The sequence below is a fragment of the Neodiprion pinetum genome, chromosome 1, assembly GCF_021155775.2.
Source record: "Neodiprion pinetum isolate iyNeoPine1 chromosome 1, iyNeoPine1.2, whole genome shotgun sequence".
NCBI classification, from domain to species: domain Eukaryota; kingdom Metazoa; phylum Arthropoda; class Insecta; order Hymenoptera; family Diprionidae; genus Neodiprion; species Neodiprion pinetum.
The window spans coordinates 29390629-29412910 of record NC_060232.1 but is presented as its reverse complement, the minus strand read 5'-3'; the positions used below and the strand labels follow the sequence as shown (position 1 = coordinate 29412910).

The 22282-nt window shown below is 33.9% G+C and overlaps 5 protein-coding genes across 18 annotated transcripts; 3 read left to right on the top strand and 2 right to left on the bottom strand.

Annotated features, from left to right (window-relative positions):
- Positions 1 to 41: 41 nt before the first annotated feature.
- On the top strand, positions 42 to 4006 carry LOC124220409 (proteasome subunit beta type-2). The gene is made up of 3 exons (XM_046629238.2): positions 42 to 238; positions 566 to 922; positions 1051 to 4006. The coding sequence occupies exons 1-3, from the start codon at positions 148 to 150 to the stop codon at positions 1224 to 1226; spliced, it is 624 nt and encodes a 207-aa protein (XP_046485194.1). The 5' UTR covers positions 42 to 147; the 3' UTR covers positions 1227 to 4006.
- Positions 1578 to 6147, bottom strand: LOC124220331 (minor histocompatibility antigen H13). Its single transcript, XM_046629034.2, has 6 exons — positions 5865 to 6147; positions 5295 to 5405; positions 4810 to 4892; positions 4526 to 4700; positions 3714 to 4207; positions 1578 to 3508 (listed from the first exon to the last, which is right to left on the bottom strand). Exons 1-6 carry the CDS (start codon positions 6054 to 6056, stop codon positions 3436 to 3438), a joined length of 1128 nt encoding a protein of 375 aa, XP_046484990.1. The 5' UTR covers positions 6057 to 6147; the 3' UTR covers positions 1578 to 3435.
- Positions 6144 to 12277, top strand: LOC124220296 (solute carrier family 2, facilitated glucose transporter member 10). Of its 4 annotated transcripts, XM_046628980.2 has the most exons (7): positions 6144 to 6433; positions 6752 to 6871; positions 6968 to 7337; positions 7680 to 8231; positions 8421 to 8782; positions 8970 to 9198; positions 9298 to 12277. In XM_046628980.2, exons 3-7 carry the CDS (start codon positions 6992 to 6994, stop codon positions 9543 to 9545), a joined length of 1737 nt encoding a protein of 578 aa, XP_046484936.1. In that variant the 5' UTR covers positions 6144 to 6433; positions 6752 to 6871; positions 6968 to 6991; the 3' UTR covers positions 9546 to 12277. The 4 variants fall into 4 exon arrangements, with proteins under 4 accessions (XP_046484936.1, XP_068990888.1, XP_046484944.1 ...); XM_069134787.1 differs by lacking the exon at positions 6752 to 6871 and having other exon boundaries at positions 6144 to 6445; positions 6926 to 7337; XM_046628988.2 differs by lacking the exon at positions 6752 to 6871 and having other exon boundaries at positions 6145 to 6433.
- LOC124220285 (uncharacterized) lies at positions 10069 to 22243 on the bottom strand. Of its 3 annotated transcripts, XM_069134780.1 has the most exons (6): positions 21699 to 22243; positions 21431 to 21599; positions 20647 to 20830; positions 20259 to 20452; positions 15668 to 15877; positions 10069 to 15597 (listed from the first exon to the last, which is right to left on the bottom strand). In XM_069134780.1, exons 2-6 carry the CDS (start codon positions 21597 to 21599, stop codon positions 12578 to 12580), a joined length of 3777 nt encoding a protein of 1258 aa, XP_068990881.1. In that variant the 5' UTR covers positions 21699 to 22243; the 3' UTR covers positions 10069 to 12577. The 3 variants fall into 3 exon arrangements, with proteins under 3 accessions (XP_068990881.1, XP_046484888.1, XP_046484898.1); XM_046628932.2 differs by having other exon boundaries at positions 21431 to 22243; XM_046628942.2 differs by lacking the exons at positions 20259 to 20452; positions 21431 to 21599; positions 21699 to 22243 and having other exon boundaries at positions 20647 to 20773.
- On the top strand, positions 15853 to 20292 carry LOC124220335 (carbohydrate sulfotransferase 11). Of its 9 annotated transcripts, none has more exons than XM_046629113.2 (4): positions 15853 to 15953; positions 18641 to 18969; positions 19133 to 19316; positions 19540 to 20292. In XM_046629113.2, exons 2-4 carry the CDS (start codon positions 18644 to 18646, stop codon positions 20074 to 20076), a joined length of 1047 nt encoding a protein of 348 aa, XP_046485069.1. In that variant the 5' UTR covers positions 15853 to 15953; positions 18641 to 18643; the 3' UTR covers positions 20077 to 20292. The 9 variants fall into 9 exon arrangements, with proteins under 9 accessions (XP_046485069.1, XP_046485014.1, XP_068990897.1 ...); XM_046629058.2 differs by lacking the exon at positions 15853 to 15953 and adding an exon at positions 16882 to 17186 and having other exon boundaries at positions 19543 to 20292; XM_069134796.1 differs by lacking the exon at positions 15853 to 15953 and adding an exon at positions 16883 to 17110 and having other exon boundaries at positions 18559 to 18969.
- Positions 22244 to 22282: the final 39 nt, after the last annotated feature.

Here is a 22282-nt window from a genome sequence, read left to right as displayed (position 1 = left end):
CTTGTAAATAACACTGAACACGATTGGCTAAACTGGAAACTTGCTGACTTCTCGAATCACCGACATAAGTTGATAGTGACAGGCGTTTTTCAACAAACGTTTTCACAGTTCGTTGTTACAGCTCGTTAATCAGACATTCCTAACAATATGGAGTGTCTAATCGGAATACAGTTTAAAGATTTTGTACTCGTCGCCGCAGACATGACAAATGCTAATTCCATTATGGTCATGAAAAATGGTAAGCAATAAAAAAATTTGACTTAACCTAACTTTTTGGGAATTCATCTTTTTGAAAATTATTTTACATTTGATTTAATTTTTATGATAGTATTATTTATATCGCCATCAATTCACGCTTAATCTTTTTCACCGACAAAGTGTTTACGCGAAGCGAATTATTTTTTCAATTAAGATTATTAAAAGTCATAGCGCTTTAGACAGTTGGAGAAGTATAAGGTGTCTAAACCGAAACAAAACTTATTGTTTAATAGCTGGCCTAATATAGATATTAATCATAGAGCGCTATATTTCATTTTTGAGATGACACCATAATTTTGTTTTTCAGATGAGCAAAAGATTCACAAAATCTCTGACAAACTTGTGATGGCTGTGTCTGGAGAATCCGGGGATACCACCCAATTTTCAGAATACATCGGAAAAAATATTCAGCTGTACAAGATGAGAAATGGATATGAATTATCGCCGAAAGCTGCTGCAAGTTTCACTAGAAGAAATTTAGCTGACTACCTGCGTACCAGGACTCCATATTTTGTCAATATACTAATGGCAGGATATGATGATGAGACCGGACCAGAATTGTATTTCATTGATTATTTAGCATCTTGTGTTAAAGTGCCTTACGCAGCTCATGGTTATGGTGGCTTCTTCTCCTTGGCAATTATGGACAGATATCATAATCTTGGTAAGAATTATTTCTAGACTATTTCTTCCAGAATCCCATTACAATCTTGTACTTGTTTAATCTTTTAAAGAAATTTTTACAGGTTGTGCAACCAAAGCTTTTTAATAATTTTACTTTTTTTTTTACAGATCTCTCCGAGCTAGAAGCTTATGAATTATTGAAAAAATGCGTTCGGGAAATTCAAAAACGTTTGATTGTTAATTTACCTAACTTCAAGGTACAAAAAATATCGTGCGCAGGAATTACGGATTTGGAGCCAATTACAGCCAAAAATTTGGCCATTGAAGATGCAGCTAGAGCCTGACAAACTGCTGTATCATTTTTGTATACTTAATCAATGAATCTTTAAGCTAATTAAGAATAAAAATATTCTAAACCTAATAAGAAATAGTTTTTTCTGCAAGATTTATCTACGTGGGTATTATAATCACCTAATTATGTGAATTCCTAACATGATCACACATCTTTGATTCTATAGAAAAATCAATTTCTGAATTCAGTCATTTGCATAAATTAATTACGTGCAAAATCAGGCATTGATACAAGATACGTCAATATATTCCATATGTTTATTGGATGAAAAAGTAAACATAATGTACAGTGTTATTTCTATTATTTTTTCTGTCAGCTTAAATTTAGTTCACACTTGTTCTGCTATTTGAATCGAAATTTCCTGTGCTGTGCTACAAAGTGTCGTGAGTTTTTTTTTTACTTAAAGCAAAGGAAATTAAATCAAAAATTATACTTTTAAATGGTAGAAAAAAGGCTGCAGACCATGTCACGGAAGAATTGATTTTGGTAAAACTTGTGCGCAAATTTTATTTTCTTCAACTTATCATTTAGCTTACCTAATAAGTAAAGCAGAAATTCTTCATCATTAACGCATGCCAACAGCCCTACCAGTCTCCCGCTCGATACACATGTTGCTTTGCCAGCAATAGAAATGGTGTAATATATTACCCGAAAGAATGATAGTTACAAGTTTTTTTTACTGATATTGGGGGTACCGTTCCGGACGGCATCTATCTGTTTTTCCATTTCTATACTGTGTTTTCAAGTTATGTTTAATCATTAGGTGTACAAAAGAGCCGTTCTATCATCAGATAATAAGATATTTCATAAATATCAGATACCACTGAATAGTAGTTGATGAGGAATTTATGCACATATTAAGCCTATCGGGACTGCTGATGAGATTGTCTTTTCTGGTGTCTTAACAAGTCCAACTGTTCATACAAAATGTCTCCAATATTTTCGACAGTCAAAAATTAAGGTAAGACTATCAATTTTCTTTTTCTAACAATTTTTTTTTGTAATAGATATCTCAATTTAAAATTGGAATGATTTGTATAAACATAATGTCGAGATTAACATTTTTCAAACCGTGGCTGATATCACAGAATAATGTGAGAAATAATTGTAAATTCTCACGTACATACTGTAGAGTCTCAAGTCAATAATGCATTCGAGAAATTTGAGAAATTTAATTGACGCAGTAAGAGATAGTGAGGTGTTCTAGCTTTCTACCACATCACTATTCTCGAAAATTGGTAACAATTGTGATTAAATCATATCTTCTAACATTTCAAAACAAATGACAATTTATACCTTGTAAGACATACATATTTTTGATATTACACTACTGCTTGTCCAAAAATTTAGGACTTGGAAGATAAGATGTACAGTCTTACGCAAAATGAAGATTAATTATAAAAACAAATTAACTATTTTGGTGTCAATAGCCTATACTTAATTTTGGCAATAGTATGTAAAAAAAACATTATTATAAAATATTCAATCTTTAAACTCTGTTATAACTATCACTATTTCACTTCAGACATGAAAAAAAAAAAAACGATTCAGCATTGTTGTCATTTGTGATGGAGCATTTTCTATGAACGATTGTAGAATTATGTTTTTCTAGTATATCTTTCACCAAACTCACATTTTTATGCAATAAGAATGTATAGCTTACATTCGAACACATTATTTACCTAATTGTCAACAGAGGTAATTTATTATGCGATTCGCGTAAAATTTATCTATTCTAAATCAACTCGAAATGCGATAACTCGCTATACTCTCTATTGTATTCAATGCTTAAGTTATTAGTAATTTGTTCTCGCTAATACGAAATTTAATATATACAGATAAAATACAGCTGTAGGTTACCAGTATTGCAAGAATTCGAAACACATTTTATTAAGTAAACACTTGTATGTGTAATGCACTATATTAAAAATATGCAAGGCGATCCACAAATTTAATAGATATCAATTTTAAAAATTACCGATCCTTTATGTGACGCAGAATTTGCGGGTACTCTACGTATCTATGCAAGAAGTTGTCAGCCCTTTGAATCAGTATTTGTCAAAAGGGTATTTTAGTATCATTGTCACGTTCTGACTCCAGTTGCTATACGCGCAGTAATGATGATTTGACATATATTATTACTGACAACTATTTGATGTTCTCCATGTTATGAATTTCTCGCTATATGAGAAGTCAATACTTTATTTATCTTTTTTGACTTCAGTTTGAGTTTCTGACACCTTACTTGGAGCTTCTGATGGATGATCTTCATACCTGCAACATATATGATGGATAAATTTTGCTGCGATTCCTTTTTGACATAAGCTTATTTGCGATTGGACCATTTTTTTTTTTCAATTTTTCGACCATTTCGTTACCAGCTATTACACATGGGCCCTGATTATTCATGGTTAACGCATCATGCGACTTGTAAGGTACTTTATGCAATTATAAAGTGTAGTAAGTTCCGAATACTTACGAAAATAGCGCCTTAAGGTCTCCTTTAACCAGTGCGAGCAGCAACGGCGTTCCCAGACATGCGGGTACTAAGTACAATAGTGCAGGTTGCGCGTGTTTAAACAAATGCATGACCAACATTGTGGCCAATAACCCCATAAAGTAAGCAAAGAAGGTTGCGTAGAAATATGTATTTGATTTTCTACTTAAACTATGGTCAAACCGAAGTAATAGGGCAATAAATATGCCTGGTACAACAATGTCGCCTAGACCTAACATGGCATAATTACTTCCACCAAGACCTCGTTCTAGTAAGTCTTGCGGAAAAACAAGTTTAATTGGTGCCTCAAAAGACTTGGCAACTGTAACCATCACATTTGTACCAAATACCCAAAAAATATCATAAACAAACAGGCCGCAGAGCAAAATACAACCAGTTACAACATTATTTAGATGTAAAAGCTCTACTCCGTTTATAGCAAATGCGATGCCAAAAAGGTTATTTGCAATCCAGTGCTGAAAATAAGACAAAAAACAAATATTAAAATTGCAGTAAGCTTTGTCGTAGTAGGGATTATGAATAGATGAAATGTCATGAGAAAAAATTAATATACTTTAAAAAGGAATTTTTTACGTGAAATTGCACAAATGTACAGAGAACAAGTTATTTTAAGAATATCAAACGCAGATTCATATGTAGTTATAGTCTATAAACATATAAATCGATTGCACATTTTTTGAACGCAAAAACTAGTTGTCAAACTCAATTAGCCATCAATGTTAGTAATACAATAAATTGTACACATGTGTATACATCATGCGTGATTATCATACCTTTTTTAACAAGTACCACGCACCCACCAATGAACAGCATATTAGACAAACAATATCGTGGAGATTGAATTTGTAGTCTATTATATCTTCAACCTCATCATCCTCGCCTTCAGTGAAGTGAATGTGATACTGAGTCTTCGGAATCGCAGCTGGTACTAGAGACGAAATTAATGGGCTAGAAAGCAAGAGTAAAAAATTGTTCAATTTTCTTTACTTTTTAATGGTGTGCATATTTCTCGTAAATTAATCATTAAGAATGAATAATTGAAAACAGTAATGTTCACCTCATAAGATGACACAGTGCCAAAACTCCGAGAAAAAAGAAGTAACCAGTCAATAGCAGGTTGATGTACTCTTTGGAAAATATCTGTGAACAAATTATTAATATGAGTAAAAACCAAATACATTAGTGGGAAAAGACATCTGTGTAAAGATTATTCTTAATAATCAATTTTGATCTTTCAGATCTCATTTCAACTCAATAAGAGTATAGTTCCAATCCGACTTTGGCATGAAATTATTCAGTAGGACAATTGTTCAACTTATCAGTATATTTGACAACTTGCTTGTAAAATGGTCTGACTTTGAATGATCTTTATTTTTAATTTTTTTTTAAAGTTAATTCGGAGTAAGATTGCAGGTATCAATAGAACATCACGGTGTATGAAGTTAATAAATTGACAAGAAAGTAGATTTATCTGGGAAGAATTTCTCAACCAAAACATTTATCTCTAATGATTAACATGTCATTTAAACATCTTTCAATCACCTGGAAAAATACATAGAGACCAACTAAAGCTCCGCTTGCAATGAAAGGAAAGATTGCTGCATCCTTCTGAGTCATAGTCTCCGGTTTTTCACCGCTCTCTGCAAATTGTTTCTGTGAAAATGTAAAAGGGAAGGTGAAGACAGTGATAAAATATTGTGATCAAAGAATTAATTTACCTTACTATTAAACTACTTGCACATTCTGTATACTAATTATATTGAAAATATGCCAAAGATGAAAAGTATCTCTTCGAGTATAAGACATTGTCTTCAAAAAGTTGTAACATTATTAACAAAATTCTAATAATATTCAGCGTGTGTTTTCCAATGAACAGCGAATTTAAATTTCACACAATATGCTCTACGATACCAAAAATATGTTATTCAATCACCGATCGAACAGGTTTGAGTTACAAACCGATACCAGGCTAAATGACTCCCAAGAATCCATGTACTCGAGATGATTTTCATAACGTCATGCAAAGAAGAGGAAAAAATCTTATTTCGCAAACACGAAACTGTATACGTTGACAGTTATGAGTAAAAAGCTGTTAAAGAATTGCATGTATACCTGCTGCTCCTTATGGTGCTTCACAGATCTGTAACTTCCGAAGAAAATAGGTAAAATTGCCATAACGACGAGGCTTCCATAGGCGATTGCCATTCCCTCGGGAGTGGCTGGTATCCGCGTCTCAGTTGTATTTGCATTTTCTGTTAAATTCTCAACAGCCTGTCCCACGACTTCGTTAGCTACGTCTGCCATCTTGCCGTCCCTGCTTCATACGGTTCGTAATCGTATCGTTCGTATCCCGATGTCCCACGTCTGCTATTCGACGCACTGCCGAATCGCCACGATCGCGCAGCCGAAGTATTGCTTGGTCAAATTCCAGAGTATTTAAATAATGCGATGTTTTAATTTTGGGCCGCATTTACAGCCCCGGTACATGAAAATAAAAATAAAATAATTTCCATCATTTTAAGAGTAATATTATTTCATCATTTTCACCCAACTTTGACAGCTGTCAAAGACTCATTTTTTTCGTTCGAGGCCTTGCAAATGGCCGCCAGCGATTAGCCAGGCTTTGACTCAAACGTCAAAAAATGTTGTAAACAAAACCGATTGCTCGAAGCTTGTTTGCTGTAAGTAAGATTGTATCTATTTTTCTACAACATGACACGAGTCCAGCTGTCATGTATACTTTGAACGTTTCTTAAAGTTGACAGTGTTTCAACGAGAAACATTTTGTATAAACATTCATCTACTGCACGACGATAACTGTAGTGCCAGGCTCTCTTGTCGAAAACGATTCGCTGATTTATATTTTACTCTACATTGCATTGCTTCTACATTACATAAACAATTTGATTATACAACATTTTTCGGAAACAAATATCATACTGAATATACGCGCAATTTCTCATGCCACACCTGAGCTAATACTATATTTGATTTTGCAGCTGCAGGTGAGAATTGCATGCCCAGACGTTCGTGTTTTTTCAAGTTCAATTGAAATAAAGACAAGGCTTAATCAAGCCACAGTTAACGCGTTTGAGCAATAACGTAGATAATCAGTATTGGTAATGTTTGTTATATTTTATTTTCATCCAGTCATTATTTCGTTTCAGCGAAAGTCTCTCAGTAAAAACTAACTAATTGTACATCGATAAATTTAGACTGTCAATTTGACAAGCGAAAAAATGAGTGACGAGGAAGACACAGCAATATTGCTGAATGGTGGGAACCAAGCAGCTGACGTACCAGAAAATAAGCCAGTGGTTGACGATTATCAATGTATACCGGTGAAGAATCTAAGAAAACCAATTCCAAAACAAAAGGACAATCTAACACCTTTGACGTCGAGGAATCAAGACCTTCTTGTATCAATCGTTGCCTTTTGGGCCGGCGCATCCTTCGGCTATGACATGGGTATAGCCAAGCCCACAGCATCTGCAATCAAAGACGAATTCAACTTAAGTTGTTTTGAGCAGGAGACTGTAGTTAATGTCTGGTTCGTTGGCGCACTTCTTGGTGCTCTGTCCGGTGGTAAGTTTTGTTAGTTATGTTATTGGTACGACTAACCAAAAATGGTGGTTGAAGAGTTCAATTATATAAACCTCTGTTATGCCGAATTTTACCAGAAAACAAAAACAAACAATATTTTGAACATCATTGTCAATTACTTTTTATTCAGATGGACAAACAAAATAATTTCAATTAAATATTTAAAATCTTAGTATTATATCCAACGAATAAACATGCACAATTAGTTGAATTTGGCATGAAATTTCGTTAGAATTTTCTCTAAGATCCCTCTTGTAAAAGAATTAATGAAAACTTATCAATATAATTTAGAGCCTAACGAATTGCATCCATTTCTATCAACAGGTATCTTGATAGACAGTTTTGGCCGGCGTTGGACAATGATTCTCACCCTAGCACTCTTAACGTTTGGTTCCCTGCTATCCGCATTATCCAATCATTACACTCTTCTGTTATGTGCACGCATAATATGTGGGTATACAGGGACTGCTTCAGCCATTGCACAATGTATTTACATGTCAGAAGTATCAGAATCTAACAAACGTGGTTACAACATTACGTTACATCAATTTGGCACTGCGGCTGGTTTGCTACTTTCTGTAATAGCAGGTGCAAATAAGACCACCAATTATCAATGGAGAATCGCAATGGGCGTAACGGCTGTACCTGCATTGGTCACTTGTGCTATCATCATTATCTTCTTGCATAGATCTCCGCCGTTTTTATTGCTACAACGTAATCAACATGTAGCAAGAAAAACGGTAAAAAATCCATGGAACAATGTTTTGGAGATGTTTTTCATTATGGCAGTTATGTTGATTCTACAACAAGGGACTGGTAGACGCCAGGTCTTGTTTTACGCGCCTAGACTGTTTGCATTACTGGGAATTTGCTCCAGTAAGTATTTAACATTTGGGTAAAAATTATATGGCAAAATGAGAAAACTCAGACATTTGAAGATAGGAAATATACTCGTTAGTAGTATAGTTTTTAAAAAAATGACGTCAATTCCAATAGAATTATGGATAGCATATAAAAATAAATAGTAAAACCTCAATGACCACAAACTAACAATGTTTCTCATAGATGTAGCACAGACAACCGCACTGGTAGCGCTTGGGATCGTGAAAGTATTTAGTACGATACTTTCATTAGTCGTCGTCGAACGATGCGGTCGTCGGACTGCTCTAATAACATCTGCGACTATCTGCATGACGGCTATATCGCTGTTGTCATTGCTTGCAACATTTGATAGAGGCGATAATACTCTAGACAGTATCAATTCTAATTGTATCAACACGATCAATGTTAACATGGGTAATGACAATTTGAGGACTGGAATTGGTATTCCTATGGGATCGCCACCACCATTCCCTCTCTTGCCAACACCATTGGCTATGATTGCCCCCAGTCCAGAAACTTGGACACAAGTGAAAGCGTCTTGTGAGGTATATTTGATTTATCGAAGCGTATCCATATTCGAGATAAGAAAGTCGCAAAATCTGCTCCACTCGGTATTGTCCATACCATTTGTCTCCTTTCTTAGCACAGCATTGTGAAAGATTCTGAATTATGTCCGAAAAATTATTGTTTCCAGTCCCTGTTTATTCTTTTCATCTCCGAAAATCGTTTCAGACTCAAAATATAGTTACATCTGAAGGGCTGAATGGTGGTCTACGTATATTGGCAGTCATAACTCTTTTGGTTTATGAGGCTGCTTATGCGCTGGGGCTTGGTCCAGTACCATTCCTGACACTTAGTGAAGTCTTCCCAGCAACAGTCAGAGGGAAGTGTGTTAGCTTTTCAATAGTCATTCTATGGATTGCGAATATTGTTGCTACAGAATTGGTTACAAAAATGATAAGTAAGTTTGATGCAATTTTGTGTAGGTCTGTACTCTGTTTATACTTTACTTATCACAAAGTGTTCTAGATGCTCATTTATTGTTTTAAATTTGTTCCAGAATCGATGACTTTGGCAGGTTCTTACTTATTGTACAGTTTTATGTGTCTCGTCACCATATTCTACGTTTTCTTGTTAATACCGGAGACGAAAGGAAAGTCATTACACCAGATTGCACAAGAGTTACGTAAAATGTCTCTCTCAACTCGCGTGTGCAATAATTTACGTAGTTTACCTATTGTCTGTCATATTGATTGGATAAAAAAGTATAGCGAGAAAACTGTTAATGGACAAAGTACACTTATTTGAGAGTGACTGAGGCTGGATCATCATGACGTAGAGTTGAAGCTGTTGCAATAGATATTAGTAATGAAATGGACGCATTGAATGTAATTAATGATGACATCAATTTCAATTCAAAATAATCTTTCAACATTAAACAAATGAAAGTCGAATACATTTTTAAAATACTAGTTGATAAAATATTCTTATCACAATGATTTACCAGTGCAATACTCTCTGGTTTCTTCTGTTCAAGTATTTCGTAAGAATTTTATTTCGTTCAATCATCATCATAGCGCTCTCATGTGGCATATGCATTAAATGACAACGAATTGATAATAATTTGCTGCAAAACGATTACGTGTATAGATTCACATTTTATTCAATCTGAAACTTTAAGTTCAAAGTAAGATATAATGAGATGAGCAGGTGAATAAAAATAATCGAAGTCGAGGACAAAAAATCAGACGCTAACAAGAAGTCCCCAATCGAAACAAATATTTAATCATTTATTTATGTTTACACAGCTAATATTTTTTTTTTCGCCATGATCAGCTATACCGTTTAACAACGAAGTACTAATAAGAATTATACAGTTTTTATTCTTTTCTACCCGAAAGTCGCGCATACATTACTTCCATCGAAAGTATTTTGTAGATATTTATATTATCAACGTTACTTCACTTTATATGTAATGAAATAAGTATAGATCCCAGCGAATTAACGTAATAGTTGTATAGTGAGTAATACAGTAGGTGACATATTGTGGGACTGTGATTAACGTTAAGATGTTATATACAAAATTGACTACTTACGGTGATCATGTTTATTCCTTCAAAATAAACTAATCACAAATGTACTTGTTAGCCGAATGGATTTGTTTTTTTGCACTTTCAAAAAAAGATATATCTTATAAGTTTTCACAATTTCAGTCAGTCATTCGCGCGATATCGAATAAGATCTGTTATTATTACTATTTTTTACCGTTTTATTATAAGAGTAATATTATTTGATAATATTTTTCCCATACAAATAACGTAAATGGATCACGATCATCTAAACTGAATTAAATAAGTTTGTGTCAAATTATTATTAGAGCACAATAGGATATGTAGGGAAATATTTATTCTTCAGAGAATCAATGCAATACTTACACTTCTTAGCTAGGCAATTTATAAGTCTGACAATTTGATTATTAGGTGATATTGGTTCATATCTAAAGACAAAAACAATTAGATCCGTATTATGTAAGTAGCAAATGAGTTAAGCGCGTCAGAATATTATAGGTTTTGTTATTATTGGCGAATGCTTGATTTGGGTAATAGTAAAATGACTTTCCCTATCTATTTACTAAAATGATTGTACTCAAAATCAAAGAATGAATCACTATCCGAATCCTTGACTGTCACCATTTGCTGTTAATAGGTTTTTGTTATTTTATAAGTCATTTCTGCTAGACTATTTTTCATCTACTACTACATACGATATACTATATAATTGTATATATAAAGAGATTACTACACCATACTATTATTAGCTGTCATACTTTACTGTGTATCAATGTAATATCACTTTATGTGACAAATAATATCTTCTTTTAGTATCTATATAATGATGTCCATGGGCGTTTTCATTTACCAAATCACAATTTTCTAAATCTAGTATTGATCTAAAAAAAATTCACAAAAAATTACATACCATCTGTCGTTTCCTGCGGTGGATTTTGGATGCACAGCTACCAACAAAAACAGGTGAAATTGGTCCAGCGACTACGCTATCCGTGGAAACTGCTGACATTTCTTCATGAATATTTCGGGTTCAAATTTTTATTATATTGATATTTTGCGTTTGATTCTCAACTATCTGAGCTATAATTTATTCATTTCAGTAAAGATTATTGATTATTTTTCCTATGTACAAAACGTGAATCAAATCATTTGAACATATACAAACGAATTTATGTATAATTACTGCTATTAAAGAACGATACAATACGTAAAAAAAAATATTTATTCATCACAGAATCAATGGAATACTTACAATTTTTAGGTCGACAGATCACATGTTTGACCATTTGATTGTTGTGCAACAATATCTTGTCATACATAACACTAATTGTAGTAAATTCGAAAATAAAAAATACAGATCCAAATTGCCTCAGGAACAGTTGGGGAGAATCGGCAAGAAATTTAATAACAAGAATGTTTTAGGGAATGCTAATGAGAAGAGATTATTCAGTTGGAGAAAGTTGTGCTGATTGTGACTGATTGTGACTGATTGTGCACTTAATGAACGAACTCTTGTCAGTTTTAAGATCTTTGAATAGCAGTATTTGCTAATGTAGTCTGATCATTTACAAGTCATTTATACTAGATTATATTTGTTATATTTACTATCCTAATATATGTATATATACATATATGCACTATAATTATGTTTTGTATAAAAAGAACTCTAAAACTATACTGATAGTAAATATAATACTTTGCTGCACATCACTCTATGTGAAAAAAATTTCAACCTCAAGTATCTATATTCATTCGCCCTCTTGTTCCTTTATCATTGTTGTTAGAGTAATATTTACAGTCAAAAAAGTACTCATTTAATAAGAATAAACGTTTAGTCAGAAAAATATTTACATGGAGTGAATACTAATGTCTACACCGGGTTTTATACAATTTCGCCCTAGGCTCATTGTTATTGAAGCCAAACGGTTTTGCTTCTTTTGATTTTGTATGAGTTTTACGAAAGTAATTTGTGTGCTCAAAAAATGAAGAACGGTAATTCTACATTGAAATATCATTCAGTCAACTTGGATGCAATCTTTTCTGTTCATAGTCACAAATTAACAGGCCGAGTTTCTAGAATATATTCAGTCTCCTCTATGAATGGAGGAATTTGGAACATTTGACGTTTAAATGTTGAAAGTGTGGCAACATTAAATATTCATTTGTCATTTTATGCTGACAGATGTATCCTATGTCTACTTACTGGCCATGAGATCAGATACATATGCATATGTTAAAATTCTATCTGAAGTAAATATTGCTAATTTAATCTCAAAGTGCTTTCGGTAACATTTTGGCATTAGGACTAAAAGTCCTTTTTTTACCCCAGTTCTGAAATTTTGGTGGAGAAAGAACTTGTTTCAAAAAAATACTTCTCTTCTCCTTTAAATTTGAAAGACTACCAAAATTATTATCTTTCATTTCAAGTTTATCGGATATTGAAGAATTGTGTTCATTTATAAAACTATTCCAGTGACTAATTCGACTTGTCACTGCTGGTGTTAGATTTTCTTTGTCATAAGAAGCAGTAAAGTCTTCGGCATTGAACTTATCATTCAAAATAATTGACATTTGTTTATCACATGCACTGAATTTTGTTTGATCAAGATAAAGCATTGTCCTAGGTTCAGTGAGTAAATTCGAATTTCTACTTTGTGGTGTTACCGTATATATCAGTCTTTCAGATTTTGGCTCAAATCTTTCTCTCAAAAGCGAAAATTTTCGCCTTGGCCGGTTGACATTCCGTCTACGTTTTTCATATGACGCATGTACGCCCACCGGATAGGAAAAATTCGCATTCAAAACTGGTGGTACTGCTTTTGGCTCGATCGGTGGCACTTTTGGTAATTCACCATTTGAAAACGTTTCACTGGGAGGAATAGGTGCTCGTGAAAATGTTACCACGGGTGCTTGATAATTCTCTGAAGATTGTATGACCGCTGCTTCTTCAGCGATAAAGTTCTCATGGGCACCTTCACTTTCTAACGTCATGTTTTCGACAATCTCAGTTTTAGGTCGGGGATTGCTTGGATTAATATTAGATGGTGTCATGGTAGGAATCATTTTACGAACTTCATCAGATTTTTCTGGTATCAGTGGTCGCATCTCGACATAAACATTGTGTTCTTCCAAATTCGAAATATTTAAATCATCGGCAATACTGTTATATTTCTGGATCTTTGCTTTCGGTCCAAGGATTGGTGAGTCCGATAGAATAGCATTTATTAAGGGTGTTCGTCTGATGGATGCAGTGGAGTAACACTTTGTCATTTCTTTCATTGCCTCAATTTCTTTGGCACTATTGAATATTAATGAGGAATCCAACAGTGATGAATGTGGCACATCTTTACAGGGAGAAAACTTGTTAAAATCATTTGAAAATAGAACTTTAGCAAGCTGTACTTTTTTTATCAACATCTTTGGATCTAAATCTTCCCACTGAGATTCGGTTCGATGATAAACGTGCCTAGGTGAATTTTCAGCAGTGCATTTTCTTATTTCGTCAATTGTTGCAACTAAAGTACTAACTGAACAATTATTGGCACGCCTTAAATCGATGCCGGTGTCTGAACTTGAAACAGAGTCTTCTCGTTCTTCTAAAATTGTATCCAATGCAAACATACCACCCTTGTCGTCTATGACAATTGGTTTTGCAACAAATAAATTAGCCTCTTCTTCGTCAATGTCAGATAAAGTTGAAGTGGATATTTCCTCGTTAGAAGTTACATTAGATTCCCAGTCTTCTAAGTCGTATACTAAGGTGTCCAAGTAATCGTCTTGTCTCGAACGTTTGAGACCCTTTCTTGGTGCTGGACTTGTGCAAGTGGGATCGGAAAATTCAGAACTAAAAGTAGTGCCTGTAGCTGAACTTGTCAATGTATCTCGGCGTCTATCTCTAACAACACTATCGTCGTGAATATATGTCTCAATATCGGTGTATCCTTTCCAACTACGTATGCACCAAGGAGGTCTGGCTATGCCCAAGGGACAAACATTTTCGTAATCATGTACGGAAGTAACATGACTCATAGTTTCTTCCTTTTGCGATATTTCTTCCGAGATTTTATCGCTTTCAGATATTTTATCAGTTTCCGATATTACAGGTGTGTCTAATCTCTCTCGGTCTTTAATACTGTCTTGAAGGGCTAGTAGTTCTGTGGAAGTTGGACTGAGTGGAGAAGAATTTTCTGCAAAACTGTTCAAATCGAATCCAATTTCGGATTCAGTGGCAATCATTGGTCTCCGTTTCTCAAATTTGAAATTTTTTTCCACGTAATTGTCTTCGTCTGTAACTAGTTCAAGGCCTAATTGCGCTGAGGAACAAATCCCTCTTCGCTTCTGCGATTGTAGGCTCGAGTTTAAATCATCTGACTTGGAATCATCTGTTTCCAAGCCCAATTCAACCGGGGAACATATCCCTCTACGTTTTTGACGCCGCAATGTTTCTATGTTATTACACTCGACATAATCATCTTCTACATCACTATCTACATTTATTGAATGTGGCAGATTTGAACGACTAAAATTTTGATAATTTCCAGGAATTTGTGAATGCAGTATTTCATTAGTCATGTTTTGACTATTTGGAGAATTGGATAAGTTGTGTACGGTAGAAATATAATTTTGTGAACTAGAACAAGTGACTTCGTTAATATTTGAATTTTCTACAACAACTTTCACAACTGTTTCAGTAACATCACTGACGTCGCAACTCTGGTTAACGATTCCTTCTTCCACGAATTCGGAACTTTGAACTATATTAGTAAGTAGTGACTTTTTATCCGCAGTTATATCGTCAGATACAGTTGTAACTTGGGATAAATCAACCGAATGTGGTATTGACAAAACAGATGCATGCCAACGATGCTTAAGAGATCTAAGTGTTCCTGATTTATCCACTGTTTTTTGTGAAGCAGTTTCGGCATCGCTATTTGAACTATCACACAATTTTATTGGCCCTGCTGGGTGAAATTTACCATAATAAAGAAGCATGCTAATTAATCCTATCACAGTTCCACCAATAATCATGACCATTGATATGGTAAGAACAGCAAACTTTAACGAGCTTTTGACATATATAATGTAAATACTCAAAAAAACAATATTCTGAGCAATTGTGACCAAATAAAAACAAAGCACACGATACCGAGACTGTCCTTCACATAAATTAAAAAAATCAAAGCAGTATATAACACCAATTACACAGTTGTATATTCGTTCTTCCCATTTTGTTGAACAGAAATCTGTATTCTGTAGGATTACCCATGTCGTCATACCCAGCCAGTGAATTCCTTCAACAAAATTGATATTTTTCGAATATTAGGATATTACCAATTCGAAAGTATGTGCAACAATAATTACCTAATAGCAAGAATATCCATTCTTTGATGCAAACAGCTGCCAAAACCAATGCAGCAATTCGCGATGTGAGCATTCCACCTCTCCAAAAAGCTTGGAGAGTTAGACTCGGCCATGCATTTTCACATTTATCTGGCCGTGCTCTGCGCATAGCCCTGGTGTAAGCAGCTATTGCCCATGCTAACGAACACAGGGAGGCAGCAGCTGAAATAGCTGTAATATAAACAAACGCATAATTGACACACATTCTATAAAAGAGTTCAGCAATGTTCATTTCCATAATTTTAAGGTAAGGTATAAACTTAAATCATATCTGACATTTGTCACTGACGCATTGGCCTTAAGCCAGAACGGCAATTTCAACTTCAGTAAAATCTCCAAGAAAAGTCGTTAAAACCATCATAAACGAGTACAATATTTAGAATCACAGGGTTTAATGACAGGTGAAACATACCAGTGAATAGAATTCACTGTGAAAAAGTATAGTTTCATTTGGGTTGTGAAGTGATTGTTGACCACATTTTTTTATAAATCTCATCTTATTCTAAACAAAGCTCTGTTGATTGACTGACCGTAACATTTGAAATAACATTCCTGCTATGTCACTTTTTTATTTAGCATTGCAGTGGAATTTGCACCTATTTTTAGGTCATTCAACACCCTCACCATCTCTGATATATTTTTACTTCTGAAGTAAATAAGATGCTCGGATGCTACAAAACTTTTTCTTAAGTCTTAACAAAATCATATTTACAAATCGTTTTATTACTCTCAAACTTCACAATAGTAGCAAGAGAAGTCATTCAAAAAGACGAATATGATTTGTCTTATATCTGCACTAGTTAGCTTTATTCAAACTATTTTTCTTTCTGTATTGAAAACTAATATTCGAATGAATTGCCGGTGATTGATTTAATACATATCTATTTCGTTATGTTGCAAATTTGGATATCAATTGCACAAAAAAGTAGGCTGTCACCATTTATTGGAGCCGATTCAGTAAATTACATTCAACACTAAGTATGGCTTCAAATTGCTGTTTCACTGTATCATATACTTCAGATACATTCTGTGGCAATTATGGCAACCACCCTGAACACTTCCTTTGTTCTTCTAAACCTTTTCTTATCTATTGTACAAAATTCAGCTGTGATGGTGTCGTTGTAGATAAGATACAAAACAGTCACATATATCCTCCTACGCAGCATATGTTAGGAGCAGAGATGAAACTACCTCACATCTCAAATGTGCTCCAGACAGATTCAGTGCCCTGTGAAGCTCGGAGTTAGCAACGTCTCTTTCGTAAATAGTTCTCTCAAATGCAAAATTTTGTCATGCTCTGATAGTATGGATTTAAAATGTATCAACTATTTAGTGGGGTAAAAAGTGATAATAGTAGTATACAAAAAATTACAAACAAGAAAAAATTAAATTTATTCAAAAAAGGTGGAAAAAAAATCTTTCTATTTGGTAAACAATGTCTAGTGCGATAATAATGATAGAAGTATTTCCGAGTTTGCAGGTGAATGTTAATAACACACAATACTATTTGGTGAACATGGTTGAACCTTATAGTACCAGTATCCAGATTGAGTTGAAAGAAATCATTTTTGTCAACCACTCAACCTTTTACTAAATTCGCATTTTTGAAACATGTTTGTTTTGGCAAATTTGGCTCTTCAAGTTTTGCAACTACATGAATAAATTCTTCATTAAATCTTTGGTCTTGAAACTATTTTCAGAAATTTTTGATCGGTATTGATAATTATATTCAAAAAAAATGTCCGTATCTCCAACTTAGTATATTTACTTCAGCAGACACTGTAGGCTCAAGCACATAAGAATAAGTGGTTACTAACTACAGAAATATCACTGTGATTGATTTGATTAAATTTTAATCAAGATTGTCAAGCATAGGATACATTACAACTGATCAGTTATCTCCTGCAGTGAATATCGTTATTGATTTTGATTACCCTTTGATTGAGGAATTATCGATAAGAAAAAATGTTATGTGTTGCAAAGAATAAAGTACTAACTGATAAATGCCGGGTACTTATATGTACATTACATTAGAATCTATGCATCATGGTATTGGGGAAAACTTCGAAGTAAAATTTTCGATCTACTACATATGCTATCGATCAATACATTCAACTCATATAAAATTAGACCCTGTATAAACATCTTCAGATCTACAGTATAGAATTACATTATTTTACAATAAAATTTCTTTACAAAGTTAAAGACATTATACACTGGGCACACGCAAGTAATAAAAAATTAAAAACCACGGTTTGTGATGCGTTGTTTCAAGATAATGTTTGATGAAGATTTGAAATTCAGTTTATATACAAAGTATTTCATTGTATCATGAGACCTGGATTTTTGTTCAAGTGCTAAGATTGTTGATTTTTCATGTGATGAGTAGGAGTTTCTACAAATGACCTTTCCTTATTCAGATTCTAAGAAGATTCAATTGTTTATCCAGTCAACTTTCAGCTGGTTGAATGTATTTCAATAATTTTTTTTTAAGTAGAAACTAGACGTCGAGTCAGTTGACATTTTGGATTTCTAAATCAACAAAATAATCCAGAGGTATAGGTTTGAAAAAATGGGAATTTTTTCTCTTGGGAAAGCACTCACCTACTAATGTATTGTCGATAAAATACGAACTGATAACTAGAATTCATTGTACTCCATAGTGGCCATTTGACATGTTATTTTTGAATATAAAAACTGGTCTGGTAAGACATGTGTTAAAACTTGAAAAATAATGCTTCATTTCAGACTTATAAGTATGGAGTATGCATTAAAAGGAAAAAATGTATAAATTTAAATAAAGAGATAGGAATAATCATCCAGAAAAATAAGACAAATATATTTTCTGTCAGCGGATGCTTTTATCATGCATTCGTTGGGTATAGATACAGTAGACTGGATGAGTAATTCTTGGTAATGTGCTTGCTCAAACAGAGAATGGCCAAGTTTTTACGATGGATGGTGATTTATGCAATGGGTCTGACAACTGTCACTATTATTGGGAGAACTCTGCTAACTGAAGAGCCATCGGAACCAATATTATTACCTGAGTACATTGAGCCGACGCAACAGTCAGATACAGTATACATCGATAGTAGAATTAATTCAACAGATTATTTGGACGAAATCATAACAACGGCACAAATGGCAGAGATAAGAACCGAGTTGCAAATTAGAAGAACAGGTGTTAAGAGTGTTTGTCAGATCCTTGGAAACGAGACATCTCCAATTCGTGCAGTGGTTTCTAACATGATTGTTGACACGTATGTTAATTCATTTATGTTATTTTGTATCAATCTAATTATTGTTTTATGTCAAAAATTGAAAGTTTTTTAATCCAAATTCTGTAACAACATGTAGTTTGCATATTGCTTAGTGCGTGTTTCATCGCAGCGCCAACATTTTACAATGGATATGTTCTTTTAGAAAGCATGGATTATCTTGGTGCCCGATTTATAAAGCTGGCAGTTCAACATGGATGGTGCATTTCGCCGTTTTGGGTAGAACTTTGTCTGATCTCACAGTAGAGCTTATTGAACGTAATGTGTTGCAAGTAAATACTCTTGCTAGACAGGCATTCCCAAATGCAGACTTAAAATCAACACTAGAGGTATGCAAAAACATAGTCAAATGTAGCATATTACTTGGATTTATCACCAATAGTTCATATACAGAAAAAAAACTTCTGGCATCTTACGAATGTGTAATAATTAAATTTTACCAAAATTTTCGAAACTCCATGTCCTTATTGTTATTCATGTAATTCAAACAAAACATATTTTTCTGTGTCATGGAACAAACATTGTTGTGGATTTGTAAAAAAAATGTTCCAGAAGTTGAGACATACAAAGAAATTCATTGTTGTGCGGCATCCATTCGAACGACTATTGTCAGCCTACAGAGACAAATTAGAAAATATGGAAAGCAGAAAATATTATTACAACAAATATGGGCGCCACATCACTCAGAAATATCGACAGAAACCAGCAGCTTCTAATACCAAGCGAGAACCAACTTTCACGGAATTTCTAAGATTTATTACAAAAGAAAAATACTTTGATGAACATTGGGCTCCTTACAATCAATTCTGTAGACCATGTGCGCTAAACTATGATTACATTTTAAAATTTGAAACATTTAAGAGAGATGAAGACTTTTTAATCCAGGAATTAGAACTGAATCAATACTTATACACTAAAAATAATGTAAAAAACGTTAATCCACAAGGGGCAACTACAACTATGATCTCTAAAAAATATTTTCAAAGCGTGCCAAAGATGCTTTTGGAAGAAGTGTACCGAGTATATGAAAAGGACTTTAACCTGTTTGACTATTCGCCTGATGACTATTACCTTATGACAAAAATTTGAGTGTAATTGAGAAAATATTGTGATAATGTGTGAGAAGATTGTAAGTATGTAAATTATTTGTAATAAATGAGTATTTTATTCCATTACTTATGAGTTTCATCTTTTACTTAAACGGGATCAGTTAGATTTTTTACTTAGTATTGCCTGTAATGGCAATATCCTGGAAGCTCTCATATACTTACTGGTCCAAAATAAAGCCTCTTGAAGTACAACCATGACGTACAGTTGTAGCAAAATCTGAGGAGCAGATTCCATAAATGATTCAAATAAGTGAAGCATGCATATGTCACTCTGCTGCCTAAGCACCCAGTCTTTCCGGGATTTTGATTGCCCATTTTTCAAAGATTCTATTGCTGCGTGCAATAAAACTAGGTATCTAAATAAACAACGAAAATCAAAGTTTGACAGCATGCTAAAACAATGTTATGTGCATATGAGACGGTAAGGAATCCATTAATAAAATAACAACACTTCCACATCAAATTTAGTTACAACAGAACACTGTGAACTCAAATCACTCAAGATTAAGATAGCTTAAAATATATATATATATATATATATGCACATTACCTGTGAATTACACCCATAAAAATAATGTGTGACATCCAATGAGTGTACTTCAATGAACCGTCAGAATGGTGCCATCTCAAGCTGAATAGCTGTACAATTATTGCAGGTAGCAGCATGAATATGACGGTAAAGTACGCCCATCCTAAGTAACCACTAGAAAGATAATTGTTGACAACCAGGCCATCTAAATTGAATGTAGAAAAACGAAATGTGTTATAAGATGAAGGTGTAGAAACAGAGCAGATAAAGAAATGATAGATTCGATTATGCGTAAATGTATCAACAATACAGTCACAATTGGTAAAATGTAACCATTTTACAGTGTCTTCGCATGTTTCATATGTAACAAATAAATAATTAAAGACCTTATTTTCATGAACTGTGCTTGTATATTAATCTCAAAAAAATCAGAGTATTACTCAATTCAAATAAATTGATTTGGTGAAATAAAATTTGAGCAATTTTAACAAACTTTACTAATCCACTTTGATAAAAAATAATGAGTAGTGCACGAATCTGTAAGGAGCACTGCATTCTCAAAAAAAATTGTGTCTCAATCATTAACAATTACTAACGATATTGCCAAATAAAATTTTATACAATTCCAATGAATTCGATTACGATCAGACAGCTCCTCGGTTGTCTATAATAATTTGCGGAAAGGAGCTTTCTCAATATCGCTGTGCATTTGTAAGGTGTTATTCTGGTTGAGTTGGTTGAGTTGGTGGAGTGAGCTAGGTTAGGGTAGTGGGGGTAGTAAACTGATCAGTGTTTTGTATGTCACCTGTTATGACGTTTACGAGGAAAGTGACGACCGGGAAGACCCACAAGATCACGTCCAATACTTCAAAATTGTAGTTGTCAAGTTTACTTTGCGGATCTACTGTCGTCTCCTCGGGTTTTGGTATTTGATTACACAAAGCAACGACCGGTTTCAACTCTGCTGCCGCCATCTTCCCCGACAGGCATCAGGGGTGTATTCGATAAGTTTTCAACTTGGGTACAGGGTACGGGTGAGCATATCAAGTTGACGCTTAGATAATGATGCTTACTTCGACTGAAGGTATACATGTAAAGACTGCACATCTTCATCAACCATACTTGTTTAGAAGTTCACAACGTTGAAATATATACTAAGGCAGAGATTCACGATCAAGTCTAATCTGCGGTATTCTGCCTTGATCTACTATTATATTAACGGAATTCAGTTTATTTTGTTGATGACACTCAACATAAATAATAGAAACTATGCAATTTTAGAGGAAGAATTAGTAATATGTTTTACTGCAATTAAAAATTCGAAGAAAAGATTTTGGAGACAAAAACTGATCAGGATTAAAGCTGTTGTGTAGTATAGCGTTGTTACAAGTTGTTAGAAAAATAAAACATAGAATTGGGATTGCATTTGAAAATGACCATTTCTCATGTTCCAATATCTAACCGTAGTAAGTAAAAATCTGTAATAATTGTAAGCTAGAAAGTAGATGTTTATAATTCCACAAATGCGTTTGACGAAACAGCGTACTGTGAAGTGAATCGACTTTCCATGTCCTGAAGTTAGCCTCGAAAAGTAGCGACACCTTCCGTACGCTTGTAGGACGCGGGTAGAGTCAGATTCAAGCGCGTCGAAAGATGA

What these genes read in the sequence shown, in the direction of transcription:
- LOC124220335 (XM_046629048.2), top strand. Translation starts at nt 17,142, where the DNA reads ATGTCTAGTGCGATAATAATGATAGAAGTATTTCCGAGTTTGCAG. An exon ending in AAGTATTTCCGAGTTTGCAG is followed by an intron (nt 17,187 to 18,640) that starts GTGAATGTTAAT and finishes TTGCTCAAACAG; the next exon opens with AGAATGGCCAAGTTTTTACG. An exon ending in ACTTAAAATCAACACTAGAG is followed by an intron (nt 19,317 to 19,539) that starts GTATGCAAAAAC and finishes AAAATGTTCCAG; the next exon opens with AAGTTGAGACATACAAAGAA.
- LOC124220296 (XM_046628980.2), top strand. Translation starts at nt 6,992, where the DNA reads ATGAGTGACGAGGAAGACACAGCAATATTGCTGAATGGTGGGAACCAA. An exon ending in ATTACTGGGAATTTGCTCCA is followed by an intron (nt 8,232 to 8,420) that starts GTAAGTATTTAA and finishes TGTTTCTCATAG; the next exon opens with ATGTAGCACAGACAACCGCA. An exon ending in AAGTGAAAGCGTCTTGTGAG is followed by an intron (nt 8,783 to 8,969) that starts GTATATTTGATT and finishes AAATCGTTTCAG; the next exon opens with ACTCAAAATATAGTTACATC.
- LOC124220285 (XM_046628932.2), bottom strand. Translation starts at nt 21,599, where the DNA reads ATGGCGGCAGCAGAGTTGAAACCGGTCGTTGCTTTGTGTAATCAAATA. An exon ending in TTTATGGGTGTAATTCACAG is followed by an intron (nt 20,453 to 20,646) that starts GTAATGTGCATA and finishes TTGTTTATTTAG; the next exon opens with ATACCTAGTTTTATTGCACG. An exon ending in AGAGGCTTTATTTTGGACCA is followed by an intron (nt 15,878 to 20,258) that starts GTAAGTATATGA and finishes TTTATATTACAG; the next exon opens with CTATTTCAGCTGCTGCCTCC.
- LOC124220409 (XM_046629238.2), top strand. Translation starts at nt 148, where the DNA reads ATGGAGTGTCTAATCGGAATACAGTTTAAAGATTTTGTACTCGTCGCC. An exon ending in CATTATGGTCATGAAAAATG is followed by an intron (nt 239 to 565) that starts GTAAGCAATAAA and finishes TTTGTTTTTCAG; the next exon opens with ATGAGCAAAAGATTCACAAA. An exon ending in GGACAGATATCATAATCTTG is followed by an intron (nt 923 to 1,050) that starts GTAAGAATTATT and finishes TTTTTTTTACAG; the next exon opens with ATCTCTCCGAGCTAGAAGCT.
- LOC124220331 (XM_046629034.2), bottom strand. Translation starts at nt 6,056, where the DNA reads ATGGCAGACGTAGCTAACGAAGTCGTGGGACAGGCTGTTGAGAATTTA. An exon ending in AGCACCATAAGGAGCAGCAG is followed by an intron (nt 5,406 to 5,864) that starts GTATACATGCAA and finishes ACATTTTCACAG; the next exon opens with AAACAATTTGCAGAGAGCGG. An exon ending in GTCTCTATGTATTTTTCCAG is followed by an intron (nt 4,893 to 5,294) that starts GTGATTGAAAGA and finishes ATTTGTTCACAG; the next exon opens with ATATTTTCCAAAGAGTACAT.